At 58.0% G+C, this 13,294-nt stretch overlaps 1 protein-coding gene across 4 annotated transcripts in view; it reads right to left on the bottom strand.

The window, feature by feature from the left end:
• Positions 1 to 428: 428 nt before the first annotated feature.
• The window catches only part of TYK2 (tyrosine kinase 2), a 32,443-nt gene continuing 19,577 nt past the window's right edge, over positions 429 to 13,294 (bottom strand). For 2 of the 4 annotated variants that reach the window (XR_012654920.1, XR_012654919.1), the window contains 16 exons: positions 12,795 to 12,972; positions 12,308 to 12,414; positions 11,881 to 12,057; positions 11,433 to 11,520; positions 10,993 to 11,120; positions 10,234 to 10,369; positions 8,852 to 9,003; positions 8,299 to 8,449; positions 7,793 to 7,890; positions 7,041 to 7,233; positions 6,370 to 6,488; positions 5,876 to 6,048; positions 5,068 to 5,185; positions 4,844 to 4,954; positions 3,576 to 4,021; positions 429 to 2,743 (listed from right to left, as the gene is read on the bottom strand). Coding sequence is in view for 2 of the 4 variants with exons in the window: in XM_075061270.1 (XP_074917371.1) it covers positions 3,887 to 4,021; positions 4,844 to 4,954; positions 5,068 to 5,185; positions 5,876 to 6,048; positions 6,370 to 6,488; positions 7,041 to 7,233; positions 7,793 to 7,890; positions 8,299 to 8,449; positions 8,852 to 9,003; positions 10,234 to 10,369; positions 10,993 to 11,120; positions 11,433 to 11,520; positions 11,881 to 12,057; positions 12,308 to 12,414; positions 12,795 to 12,972 (2,064 nt within the window). In the remaining 2 variants the exon portion in view is untranslated. Of the gene's footprint in view, positions 4,022 to 4,843; positions 4,955 to 5,067; positions 5,186 to 5,875; positions 6,049 to 6,369; positions 6,489 to 7,040; positions 7,234 to 7,792; positions 7,891 to 8,298; positions 8,450 to 8,851; positions 9,004 to 10,233; positions 10,370 to 10,992; positions 11,121 to 11,432; positions 11,521 to 11,880; positions 12,058 to 12,307; positions 12,415 to 12,794; positions 12,973 to 13,294 lie in introns of all 4 variants that reach the window. The other 2 variants (XM_075061270.1, XM_032792386.2) reach the window with 1 other exon arrangement.

Genomic DNA, 13,294 nt, shown 5'->3' with positions numbered 1-13,294 from the left:
ACCAGAGCCAGCCCCCCCACCCCTTTCTGCTCCCGCACCACATCTGAGGAACTAGCCCAGGTTGAGGTGGTGTTAGAACAAACTGATAAACAGTAATAAGTCAGCAGGACCAGAGTGTATTCATCCACTAATTCTAAAGGAACATGCATGAAATTGTAGAACCACTAACTAGGGTACGTAACCTATCACTTAAATCAGCTGCTGCAGCTGATAACAGGCTGTGCTAGGAGGGGATGCAGTGCAGCAGCAGCCCTAGATTTGTATCAGTCAAATCCCACACTAAAAAGACTGTCCTTTCATTTTGTTCATGTGCCGCACGTCGCACAAAGGGACCTGGATCCATGGTTAGGAATTACTTAACACTTGCAACTCCGTCAAGAGCCTGCCCATGCAGAACAGCAGCATTAAAAAAAAAAAAAAGACGACAGTACTTTACAGAGGAATTTATTTGAAGAAAGGTTCAGGGATGTTACCAGCTACAGGTTATACTAGCCAGTAGTAGATTAGCACTGAGACCAGTGACATTCACATTAGATAATCATCTCCCGCTGTCCAATAGCAAAAAAGTCTCTGTACACACAGGCGCTTTGGCTAGAAGCAAGGAAGCTGCAGCTTGTTCAATCACCCATGCTTCCCCGGGGAGAGAGGGAGTCACAGCTCCAGCACAACGGCAAGACGCAAGGCACATTGCTGAAGTCCTTTTTGGGTAAAGGTCGACACGCAGACCATGGTGCAGGATGGCCCCACGAGACCAGCAGCATTGCTCCACACTTCAGGCACGTGGCTCACTGCAGAGGTTATTTCAGTGACATTTACAGAGCAGACGACAATAAATACAGGGCAGGGAAATCAACTATTATACAGTTTAACAGCGTGATTTTAGGATCAATCAATCCAAGGCCTCCCTCTAGAAAGAGTGCCCCTTGCTAACTCAGACAAAATGATCCTCCTTCCTTTACAAAAACATTGCACGTTTATATACACACACACACACACTCTCTCTCTCTCTCTCTCTCTCACTCACCAAGCCTTGTGTTTCCTTGGAGCCAAACCAACACATTGCTCACATTAGAAGATTCCTCACCAGTTGTCCAGGCCAGTAGTGAAAAAAGCCTCTGGAGACTGGTCAGGGGAAGAGCTGTGTATGTGGAAATACAGTGGAAAGATACAAAGGCAAGACTAGGGGTAAGTTACAAATACTGAAGGAAGATTTCCTCATGTAGCAGCCTCCTAGAAGAGAGGTCAGGGGACCACAGCTGTTCAATGCAGTAGCTGGCCAGGGGTGTCCAATCCGTAGCCCTCGCTGTGTTAAGAAAACACGTCTTTGATTAGGAATTGGAAGTGCATTCCCTGGCCGGGGTCCTGTGATTTTTAAACTGAAGCATTGGCTCCATTACTATGCGAGACCATGGGAGCAGCTCTGACGTACAGCCATGCACCCTTGGAGCTGTGGGTGTCCCTCCCAGCTGCAGCCCAGCTGGCAGGGCAGGAAGTGGGAGCAGCTCTGGCTGCTCCAATGCCAGAGTCCTTCCTGGACTGCGAACACCTCAGGGTCAGCGGGATTGGCGCTTGAGTGACTTTATTTCCATTGGTGCAGGCAACATATTGACTTTGGCTCCTTGACCTTACTGAAATCAGTTCGGCTCTGGGGCTAGGCACCAGGCAATAGCACCTGCTCTCTAGCCTGTGGCTACAAGAGATTGAGGGCTAGGGGACTCCAAGAATCACATCTGAAAGAACGAACAACTAAGACACCCAACTGCTAACGTTTCATTAGTAATAAAGTGCCACAAATGTTCACTTGCTCAAAACGGGTGATCATTCCTGGTGGGAAGAGAGAACCAGACCCCAAATGTTCTGCAGAGTCCGCTGGGCTGGGTACAGCCCACACCCATTCCCTTCGCAAAATACATTCCAGGCATTTAGCTGAGACAGTGAGCAACTAACACGAAAGGCTGCAGGCAGGCTGGCTGAGTGGATGTTGGCAGCGCACGGATCCAAGGCCTTGTTCATTCAGGGCCTGAGCTGTCCCTCCACCGGGTTGTGTAACATAACCGGAGGTGGCAATGCAGCCGTCTCTGCAACGCGTGGAGAATGAATCTAAGACCTCAAGACGAGCACACGCACGACAGCAGCAGTCCCTGTTGCTGAGGAAGAGGGCATTCGACTGGATGTTGTTTGCCCTGCTTCTCTAGACGTGGCCCCACAACCAGGGCTAAGGGCTAACTGGCTTTTTCAGGACTAGTCTGGAAACACTGGCATTAGGTGGCCAGAAGACAGGGTGGGGCTATGATTTGATGAGCAGATAAAGGCAGTTCTTCTCTTGTGATCCGGATTTGGTTTAAGGCCAGCAGGCTCCAGCCCCCACCCCCAACCACATGATCTAATTTACAGTGCTTGGCTGCGGGAGAGGAGAGGCGAGAAAAACCTTTGTCTGGCACGTGGATAGCGGCAGCTGAGGGAACAGCCTCGGTACATCCCCTTGGAGCAGACAGCCATGGGGGGCACAGGACGACGTGTCTCACCAAGGTATTCGAGAGACATGGACGGACAGGCTGGGGCAGCTGCAGCCTGTTCAGGGAGGTTTCCCGTGAATGGGGCCAGTAGCCAACACATGCTCCCTCTGGGCCCCAAACAGCCCTTCCAGTGGGGCACAGGAGCTCCCCTTGTTGCCCCCTGGGCAGCAACCAAGGCTGCAGGAGTGCATCGAAGGGCTGCCCCAGAGCAAAGAAAAGGCCTCTGACTGCAGGACCAGCAGAGGCCCTGGTCAGCCGCTGGGGAGCGAGCAGGGTCTGTGCTGGAGAAAGCCAGGCCCAGCAGGCAATGTGGAGAGGGCAGCCCCCTCAGTCAGCCTGCACCTGTCCCCAGCCCGCAGGGGCCTTTCAAGGGGGAACGTCCCTCTGCTCAAGGAGCGATGGGAGCATAGGCAGCTGCACAGGGGGTTACAGAGGAAGCCAGCTGCTGTCCTGGGGGTAGAGCACCTCTGCTGGTGCTTGGGAGTTGCCAGTAGAAGCAGGCACTGTGGTGCTTTATGGTACAAACCAGGCAAGATCCCAAGAAGCTGGAGGATGGGCCAGAGCTTCCCCAGCTCAAAGACCAAAGCATCAGTGAAGAACAGGTGGGGGACACGCCCAAGAGAGGCCCGTTCCCCCAGCTGCAAAAGCACCATAGAGCAGGGCAGGCTGGGAGCCCCTGTCTGGCTGGAGGAGGAAGCAGGCGCAGGCCCAGTGTATCCTTTTTAATAATGCTTTGAGCCCTCACTCGGCAGCTGCCTTACCCATGCACCCCCTGCTTCCCCTTGCCCCAGATGCAGCGTTACAGGGCTAAATTCAGGCCTATACCCACAGAAGTACCCATCCCTCAAGCTCCAGCCTCTGCCCCACAGCTCCCTGCAAAGGTGTTAGGAGTTCCTGACAGCAGCCTGGGATGCGGCATGTTAGGCTCCAAGGAGGCTTCTTCACACGTCCGCCTCTTTCAACACGCACAGCGCTCTGGCTGCACAGCGCTGACACAAGCCAAGAGGTTTGATGAGATGTGCCTGGTTGCTAGACAGCCCCACAGCTTCCTCTGGCTGCATTGCCTAGAGGGAAAACCACTTTCCGGGATTAAAATCCCCCTGACTGGAGAGCCTTACGAATCCAGGCCAAAGCAGAAGTGGCAACAGAAGCTTCGCCAGCCCTCTCTCCTTACATGGAGGGCTCCCTGGACTCCAAGGCACACGGTGGAAAAGTGGATCGAGTAGGACAGTTCCGTGCAGCAGCAGCACCGAGGCAGCAAGTGGTGAAGTCCCAACCCTCTCCAGCACTTCAAAGTGGCCTCTCCACCAGAGGGTTTCCAGCTGAAGGCAACCGTGGTCCTTCCCCGAGCAAGTTCCCAAGCATCCTGCTCAACACACGCTGAAGACCGAGGGGGCCTGAGCCTTGTATTTCTCATGGAAGTTCTTCAGGATGGGGACGAGGTTCTTAAACGCTGGACGGAAGGAAGCTTCGGATTCCCAGCAGTTTTTCATTAAGCAGTAGATCTGAGGAAGGAAAGAACAGCTGAAAGGCAGGCTGAGCAGAAATCAAACCCACCACTCAAAGCAGCCACCCCCAACCTGAGTGGGAAGGCAGTTGGGAACAGGCGCGTTAGCAGGCAGCAGTGGAACAGCCCTCTGCCTGACATGTACCCTCCCCTGCTCCGAAGCCTATCAAAACCAACCCGAAGTAACAAAAGCCACCACTGCTCCCTTATTCCGCTAGCTGAGAGTTCTCTCTGCCTACAGCCATGGGCATTGGAGGATACAGCCCCTACTCAGGGCAGAGCAGCTGGTTGGAGAGACTTCAAGGTTGCCCAGTCCAGTGGAATCCCAGGGAGAGCTCTCACTGACTTCAGCAGGGGCCAGATTTCACCCTGCAATCTTTTAGCAGCAAGGCCAACCTCCTGCTTCCATTCCTAACCAGAGTGAAGGCAATTAATCTTTAGCCAGGCCCTCTGGAGGAAAAGCCCTCATTGGAATGCAGAGAGACTGCCTCGCTATGTCAGTCCGCGACCTGTGTATTTCTGCTCTTCAAGGGCCTGCCCGAGCCCAGCACCTATACAGCTGTGGTGCTATCCCTGGTGTCGTGGAGTCAATTCTGCTTCCCTGTGTCACCCTGCCGCATCACTGGATTCTTCACTTCCTGTCCTAGGCTGCTGAGCAGCAGGAAGCAGCCATCACGTTCCACAGGAGTGATGGCTACACTCCGGGGGTGGAAGGAGTGATCCCTGTATAGTCTGTGGAGCACTTGGGGTCCCACTGGGACGGAATGGGTTGTAGCACCGCATGAAGTTATTAACAGGCACCACTCGGCGACAGCCTCACCTCACAAGGACAGTCCTTCGGGCTCGGGAGCCTCTTCCCCCTGTCCAGCAGCTCGATCAGCCTCAGCACTGTCATCTGACCCTGAGTCGCGCCAATCATCTCGATGAATTTCTAAGAGGGAGGGAGACCAAAGCTGGTTAGTGGAGGAGAGTCCTGCTTGTTACTTGTTCAGCAAACTCGAACCCCAGGAGCAGGAAAGCCCCTGTCAGTCCCTCTCCACTCACCACGGGGGGGCTCTGGCTGGAGTCACAGTGTGTCAGGAGCTCGTAGAGAGTGACGCCGAAGGACCAGACGTCGGAGGCGTAATAGAACTTGCACTCCTTCAGGCACTCCATAGCGTACCTGCGGGGCGGGGCAGGGGAGACGGGCACCATCAAGCTATAGCTGCAGCCACAGGGCATCAGCACAAGGGATCCACAGCCAGAGCATGGCCAGAATCCCTCCAAAAACAGCACTTGAGCTCCGACGGGCTCACAACAGAGATTCTGTGCCACGGCCCTGCACAGCATCCTGGAGAGTCCCAGGCCAGACCCTGCACGGACGACAGGATCCCATTCCTCAGGGCCTCCCAGCCACATCTCCGGCATGGCAGAGAACGTACAGAAGGGAGCCGTCACATTCAGACGCAGTCTCTGGGCAGACTTGCTCTGGCAGTCGCCGAGGGAGGCGGCGGCACAAATGCTGGTTACCCAGTCATCCTCCTCGCCGTGGCTGCACTGCAGACTGACCCTCAATGCACACAGCCTCCAGCTGTAACTGAATTTGCTTTTCCATCACAGCTCGCACATGGCCCAAGGCCACTCACCTGTGTGGCTCACAAAGACTACAGGTCCCAGTATGCAATGCTCCAACTGGAGCCGTACTGGGACCTGTATTTTAATCAGGCCAACCCTCTCTATTAACAAGAGGAAGCTGGCTAGTCAGCTCCGCACAATGCAGATTCACCAGGGCACTGGGATAGCTAGCAAGCTACTGGCGTTGCCCTTAGAGGAAAAACATGGGGACCCCTGGGAGGGCTCTCTTGGGGCTTACCAGAAGACAGGGCTGTCTCCGTCCTCGCAGACGCGGTAATATTCGTGCCCTTCGGGGATGGCTTTCGCCAGTCCGAAATCCCCGATCTTCACCACATTCTCGTTCTCCAGCAGCACGTTCCTAGCAGCCAGGTCCCTGTGGATGTAGTGCAGGGAGTGCAGGTAAGCCATGCCCTGTGGAAAGCAAACACCCGATTATCCTCCTTCTGCAGCCAGGAGCATGAAGCATCCAGAGAGACGGGGACTGGCCCAAGGTCACATGAAGAGTGACAACTGGGGATAGGACCCAGGAGTCCCAGCGCCCAGATTCCCCCTGCTCTAGCCACTAGACCCCACTCCTTCCCCTGGCCATTGCACACTGCGCAATCTGTTTCCCCAGCCCTCCACCCCAGCTCTGGAGTGGCACAGACACACTGTGTAGCCCCTTCTCCCCCAGGCAGTGACAGCATCAGCACAGGCCCCCCACACGCTGCCTGGCTTGGGCCCTGTCGTTACCTCGCAGATTTGCTGGGCAAAGAGGAGGATGTGGGCCAGGCTGACGTTGTGCTTGGGCAGGTAATCCCGCAGGCTGCCCAGGGGCACGTACTCCATGATGAGCTGCACAATCTTCTCCCCTGGAAGAGGAGCCGGATGTAAGTGATGCACTCACCAGGACGGGCTGCGGTAGGCAGCAGAGCAGAGAGACGCAGCCAAGGGGAATGCAGCCACGGCCTGAATCTCCATCACGGTCCTACCAGAGGCTAAGCCCCCTCCTGCGATACTGCAGCTTCGCGCTTTACGTTCCACGTTCCTGGAGAGCAACCCTGGGCAGCTGGCCAGCCTTTGCAGGGAGTGCCTAGGCCTCCCTTCTGCCAGCTGACTGAGAGGTGCAACAATTCTGCTCTGGCCTGGGGATTTGCAATCAAGGCTTAACCCCTCCGGCACCAAGCAGCAGCCTTGGGGGGACATGCATAGTTAACCCCACCTTGGGGGAAGCAGGGGAGCCCCACAGCACGCTCAGCCTACAGGAGGGGGGGGTGTCTGTTGAGCACGTGCCTTGGGCTGTTAGCACACTAACCGGCTTGGAGGGAGCTGCGTACGACGCAGGACACATGGGACTAAGGGAGAAACGCTCTGCCGCGATCCTCCCCCAGGAGCCCCGCTCCCCAGCGGCGGCTGGGCTGTACCTTGCTCACTGCAGCAGCCCTTGTACTTGACAATGTTTTCGTGGTAGAGCGTCTTGAGGATCTCGATCTCCCTCTTCCAGCTGGTGAGGAGCTGCTGGCTGCAGCCAGACTTCAGTGACTTCACAGCCACCATCTCCCCGGTGCCGTCGTTGGTGGGGTCATAGCAGTACAGGCTCACTTTGCCGAAGTGACCCTGGGAGACAGAAATGGGGCTTTGAGATCCACCACGGAGCAGGGCTCGAGTTGTCTCATGTGGGGAGAGGCCCCTGTGGGACGCACTAGCTGGGGGAGAAAAGCTTCTCAGACAAAGGTCTCCAGTGGAAACATCCTCTGCCAGCCTGGGATCCGGCCCGAGATCAAAGCTGCTTAGTGGCAGGTCGGGGGCAGTGCCCAAAGAGTGCTGGAAATGAACAGTAACAGCCAGGGTATCCCAGCCTCCCAGGGGCAGGGCAGCACAGGCCGACCCAGGCTGGAGCAGACGAGAGACTCATCTACCTAAGAGCACACTCTCCAACAGTGGTGCAAGAAACCTCACAGTCAGCAGTCGTGCCCTCACCTGCTGCAGGGAAGTGTCCTCCTAATGCAGGGCCTCAGCCAGCAGCTTTGCTCACCTACCCTGACAGAGTCTATCCTTCCTAAAGGGACGGGGCTGTCCGGGCTCTTGGGAAACGCAGCCACTTCTACCGCCCTCTGGAGGTGCATTGACATGGTGCCATTGAACCAGAGCGAGGGTTGCTATGGATGCAACTTACCTCCCCCAGTTCTCGGATCTTCTTCAGGTAGCGTTTCTGAAAGACCGTGGGGTCCGACACGGGAAAGTCAGGGCTCATGGAAGTGACATCGACGAGGTCTGCAACGCAAGGAGAAGAGCAATGTGGCTGACAGGACTGGCACGAGCCACGCGCCAGTGCAACACTTCGCTCAGTGATGGCCAGCCGAGGAGCAGCAAAGGGAGCTCCGCCGTGGCCAGAAGGATGTGGGGCGCCAGGCGTGGGCCAAGCCTAGGGTAACCACACGTGCCTGGTTGGGCTCCAGGGGTGGCAGGTTTGTTTTGCCTGGGTCGTCCCTTCTACTGACTGCCAGGAGGGAGAGTTGTGTATCGATGCAGGGCAGATGCCAGCTGAGCTGGGGGCCCCTCACCCTCCCTGCCTGGCCTGACACAGAGCGGAGGAGCTGCCCGGGAGTCAAGAAGTCTCCCTTAGTCTGTTTCCAGCCCCTGTGTGTGCTCTGCCAGCTGGCGGGGGGCCGGAGGGCTTACTGTGCGGCTGCAGCTGGGTGAGGTCCCGCAGGATGGTCCGGAAAGAGGGCCGCTCACTGGGGGCGTAGGTCAGGCACTGGCTGATCAGGGCGGCCAGCTCCTTGCAGGACGGCTCGGGCAGGCGGTGCTTCTTCTCATAGAAGCGCTCTTTCTGCAGGGAAAGGAGCAAGCCACACCCCAGCTGCGGCGAGCCATTCAGAGCCACACACCCCCACTCCTGCTGTCTCTCAAGAAACTCAGCACTCTCCCCTGCCTCAGTGACTGTTTCCTCTGCAGCCCCCTGCCACCCAGAGCACCTCTGGACTGCCACAGAATGGAGCAGCCTCTTCCCAGTGGGGTTTAGAGCCCCCGAGATTCACCCACTCAGCACATCCCATTCCCTCTGCCACACCGGCCTCGGAAGAGATGCTAGAGTCCGAGGGAAAAACAGCATATCCAGCCGCTACAGCTCTCATTCTCACTAGCCGGAGGGCAGCTCACAGGCACAGCTGAGGTTATGGGACAGGTGTGTACCAGGCTGCGGGGGGTACAGGCACCCAGGGGCAGGCATTACCTCAGAGGGGGTGCGCTCCTTCAGCGGGACGTCCGCATCAAAGCAGATCTCCAGCAGGGTGGTGCCAAAGCTCCATTTGTCGGCTGCGGTGCTGAGGCTGCCGACATCCTGGACACACTCGGGGGCGATCCAGGGGATCCGGTCCACTCGCTCTTGGGGAAGAGGAAAGAGGAGTTCAGGGCTGCTGCAGAGACACTGCTTGAGCGACCGCACACACCACTAAGAACTCGGGTTTAGGGAAAGCCCCTTGTAGCAGGACCTCAGGAATGGGGCAGACGCCAAAGGAGTCGGGCCCGGTCACGGTGACCCAGCTCGGCTCTGCAAGGGCAACCGACCCCTGCTGTGTGCTGACATCAGGAGTCACATGTGCAGCTCTGGCAGGAAGAGCTCCAGAGTCCCCAGTCCTGCTTGGGGGAGCTGAAGGGGCCGGGCTCCCGTCTAGGAGAGGACAAAGCAAACCGACCAAACAGGAGTCTCATGAGCAGCGCCTGGTGGCCGGAGTCACCAGGGGCATTTAACCCACACCTCTCGGTGCTCCGATCCGGTCACTTCTCCCAAAGGAGAGCTGGGCTGCAGGCAGCACACCAGGGCTCAGCAGAGGGCGTGCTCCCCTCGGAGGCAGTGCTACAGGAAATGGAATAGGTGGCTCAGTAGGAGGCGCTCTCCCCCGAGAGTCATTGCTGACCCCAGTGTGGCTAGGGGGCCTGTGCTTCAGGGAGTGAGGTTCGGCCCTTGGAATGGGCCCGGATCTCAGGACTCCACATGGTGCTCAGGGGATGGTGGAGATGCAACATTCTGGTCACAATCCATCCCACAGCTCTTTTGGCTCCCGAGTCCTGGCCAAACTCTAGTATGGATGATCACATGCTGCATCCAATTCTCCTGACTGTTTCTGCCAAAAACTATCCCTCCACTTCCTGTCCTCAATTGGTGTGTCACATTGCTGGGCGCTGTTCCAACAGCTGCAACAGCAGACCCCAGAGGTGGCTGCACATCCTGGGTGGCTGCAGTGACTCCTTGAGTTGTTTGGCAAGTGCTCGAGGACCCGCTGGGCGGGACGGTGCTGGAAAAAGGCCTCGCCTTTCGTTTGCTTACAAGATCCTTGCTGGAGCAGGCGACTCACAGGGCTCCGCTCAGGGTCAGACAGGAGCATGAGCCAAGCCTGGCTGGTGCGCCGAATGAAACCTGGGATGACTGCGCTCAGCCCAGTTGATGCATAATTCACAGGAATCCCCACTGCAGAGCCTGGTGACAGCACTCTAGGACTTCTGCTCCCACATGGGAGCTGCAGGGAGCATGGCCCAGCCCCGCTCAGCTGCAGCCACAGACAAGCCGGGCATCTGGAGGGAGAGCACTGAGAACTAGGCGGGAGGAGAAGGTACCTTCTCGGGAGAGCACCGTGAAGCTGACCCCAGGGTCGCTGAGCTTCACGAAAGGCAGCAACCCATCCTCCAACCCCTTCCTGGCCAGCAGGATGTTCTTGGCACACACGTTGCCATGCACCAGGTTTTTGTCCTCCTGTAAAAAAATGAAGTGAGGTGAGGAGCCTCATCTCTTTAAGATACTCCCAGGTGCTCTGCAGGGTCTGAAGACCAGGCTGGAACGATAGTTCCGCAGGCAGAAGCAGGACACTAGACTCCTGGGTCCCATCACAGCTCAACATGCAGGCACTCACTTCCTGCCTCTTTCCCACTCCGCGGAACAGATGTGGGGGGAGAACAGGAGCAGGAGGCCCAACTAGCCTTTGTGCAGCTCTGCTCAGGGCTATGTCCTGCCACCCGCAGCCTTTCCAAGCAGCTGCCGAGTGTGGGTGTGAGAGCACTCCTGAGCTGCTGGCAATGGTCCTAGCAAGGAAGGGAGAAGGCAGCATTCCACTCCCGGCTCTCCCAGGCCCCCACCAGGCCTCACTCTGACCAGGGAGCACGATTCACGTGTTACCTTGATGAGAGGCCTGGGTTCAAATCCCAGCACTGCCAGCATCCTGCTGGGCGACCTCGGATGAGTCGCTCCTCATCTCCGTGCTCCCCGGGGGCTGGAGCAGAGACAAAAGGTGCCTGAACAAGCCCATGGCTCTCCAGAGCGGCCTCAAACGAACGCCCCGCCACCCAGGACACATCCCAGTTCCAAACACAGCTTCTCACCAAGTAGCTCAGGGCACTGGCCAGCTGCTTCGCGACCGTGATCTTCCAGCCGACGGTCACCCGCCCTTTCTCCTTCCGCAGCAAGACATCCAGGGGGCCGTGCTCGATGTACTCCTCCACCATGATATCTGAGAGGGCAGAAGAGGCCGGTCCTTGCAAGCCTGGCTCTTTGGCACTGGCGGGCAAGGCAGGGCCACAGGCTGGGGCCCAGCTGAGGACGCTCAGGACAGACATGCTGGCAAGTCGCAGTCTGATCAACTGTTGCCGAGATGAAACCCCCTGCACAGGCAGGATGGGGAAGGAGGCTCCTGCCCTCTCAAGAGGGTCCCTGAGCCCCTCTGCAGGGGCAAAGGGCCAGACAGGCTGTTAGGGAGGGACGGAGGGAGGCGGCTGCAGCTGCCATCCAGGGGAGGGCCACGCACTGGGGCGCGGTTACTCACTCTCGGAGCCTCGCACGCAGACACCGTGCACGAAGGCCAGGTGGATGTGCGAGACCTGGCTCATGAGGCTGGCCGTCTCAAAGAACGCCTGCAGAGAGAAGCGGAGGAGTCACTGGAGCACGATCCCTGGGACAGCCAGCCACCTCGGACCAGCTAACCGAAGCAGCCAACGGGCTGGGAGTGGGACCATTTCACCCCTCCTCCCCCAGGCTCCTATCCAGGTCCAGGGCTGTCTCCCCAGATTCAGAGTCACCCTTCCTCCTGGGCTCCCAAGTACCCCCTGGGCTACGGCACCATCAGGAGACTCCCAGGCAGGGTCCCAGTCTCAGTCCGTGTGGCGTCCCGAGTGTGGAGCCCGTTCACACCACAGAGCTCCAATCCCGAGTCGCCAGCAGGCTGGGCCCAGCACTCCCTCCAGCCCACCTACCAGCCCCAGGGCCCAGCTCACCAGGGCGATGTCCCTGTGGCTGGGGTCCAGCACCTTGAGTACCACGTGCATCTCCCGACTGTTGTTGTTCTGCTCGGTGGAGAAGTACTCGGCCTCGTCGTCCCCGCCAGCACCCCCGCAAACATGCAGCACGCCCTCGTAGATGTTGGTACGGGTGCCCTGGCCAAGGTGAGCTCTCTGCAGGGGAGACAGCAGCAAGGGGTTACTCGGCACCACAGGGAGAACCCCGCTTGCCCCCCACCATGGCCAGAGGGAGACATTCCCTGGGCTGAAGGTGCTGAGCCCCCACTCCTGATGGGGTCGCTGAGCCAGGCCCAGCACCTGCTCCCCAGTTCCCTCCACTGCACCGGCTTTCAGCTTCCCTTGCGCATTGATTCTTCTCCAGGACACCGACCGGTCCCCCCGGAGCCTCGTCAGGGAGGCTGACCTGGGTGATCTCATTTTTCCGGATCTGGTGGAAGCTGAGCTGGGTCAGGTTCAGGATCTGCCTGGTGCTGTCCTTCACCCTCCGGGCGATGATCAGGTCTGAAATCTCTGTGGGGAGAGGCCCATAGGAAGAGGAGGTCAGAGACCCCATCAGCCTTGAAACAAACCTTGGGGGTGGGGAGGGATAGCTCAGTGGTTTGAGCATTGGCCTGCTAAACCCAGGGTTGTGAGTTCAATCCTTGAGGGGGCCGTTTAGGCATCTGAGGCAAAAATCTGTCTGGGGACTGGTCCTGCTTTGAGCAGGGGGTTGGACTGGATGACCTCCTGAGGTCCCTTCCAACCCTGATATTTTATGTTTCTATGAAACCATTTAGGAGACTGCTCTGGCTCTCTGCATGTGGGAGTTCTGGGCTGGGGCAGAGCCCCGGCTGCTGCCAGAGGCTCCTGGGGAGAATCTCACTCCCCAAACCAGCGGGGGGGGTTCATACCTCCCGGCTTCGGCGGGCAGCACCTCCTCACCGCGAAGCTCTCATCCCCCGACTTGAGCGTGCAGCCTTTGAGAATGTCCATCAGCTCCCGTACGGTGGAGAACTCCCGCTCCCAGCCCTCCAGCATGAAGGAGCTGCCTCTCTTCTGGATCCGGAACTGCCTGTACTTGGGGGTGGCCTGCGTCCCAGGGAGAGGGGGAAAGACGCTGCTGTGACAGGGTAACCCAAAGTCCATGGCTCCCAGAACCCCTGCTCAGCGTGCACATGCCCCATTGACAGTCTCACGCCTGAGCATGCAGACCCTGCCGTCACTCACCCATGCCATTAAAAACCATCAGTGGGTGGCAGGGGCCTGCAGCTTCTCCCTATTCACTCGCTGGTTCAGAGCGCCGTGCTACAGGCAGGGTCTGGGGTCAGGTCCTGCGCTTGGCTAACCAGCGTCTCACCACCACTGGCTGCCTAGATTTCATCATAATCCCCCCAGCTCATCTCTCCAAGCA

This window comes from Chelonoidis abingdonii, chromosome 26 (assembly GCF_003597395.2).
Source record: "Chelonoidis abingdonii isolate Lonesome George chromosome 26, CheloAbing_2.0, whole genome shotgun sequence".
Classification (NCBI taxonomy): Eukaryota; Metazoa; Chordata; order Testudines; family Testudinidae; genus Chelonoidis; species Chelonoidis abingdonii.
The sequence above is the reverse complement of the archived record's forward strand: the minus strand, read 5'-3'. Positions and strand labels throughout refer to the sequence as shown.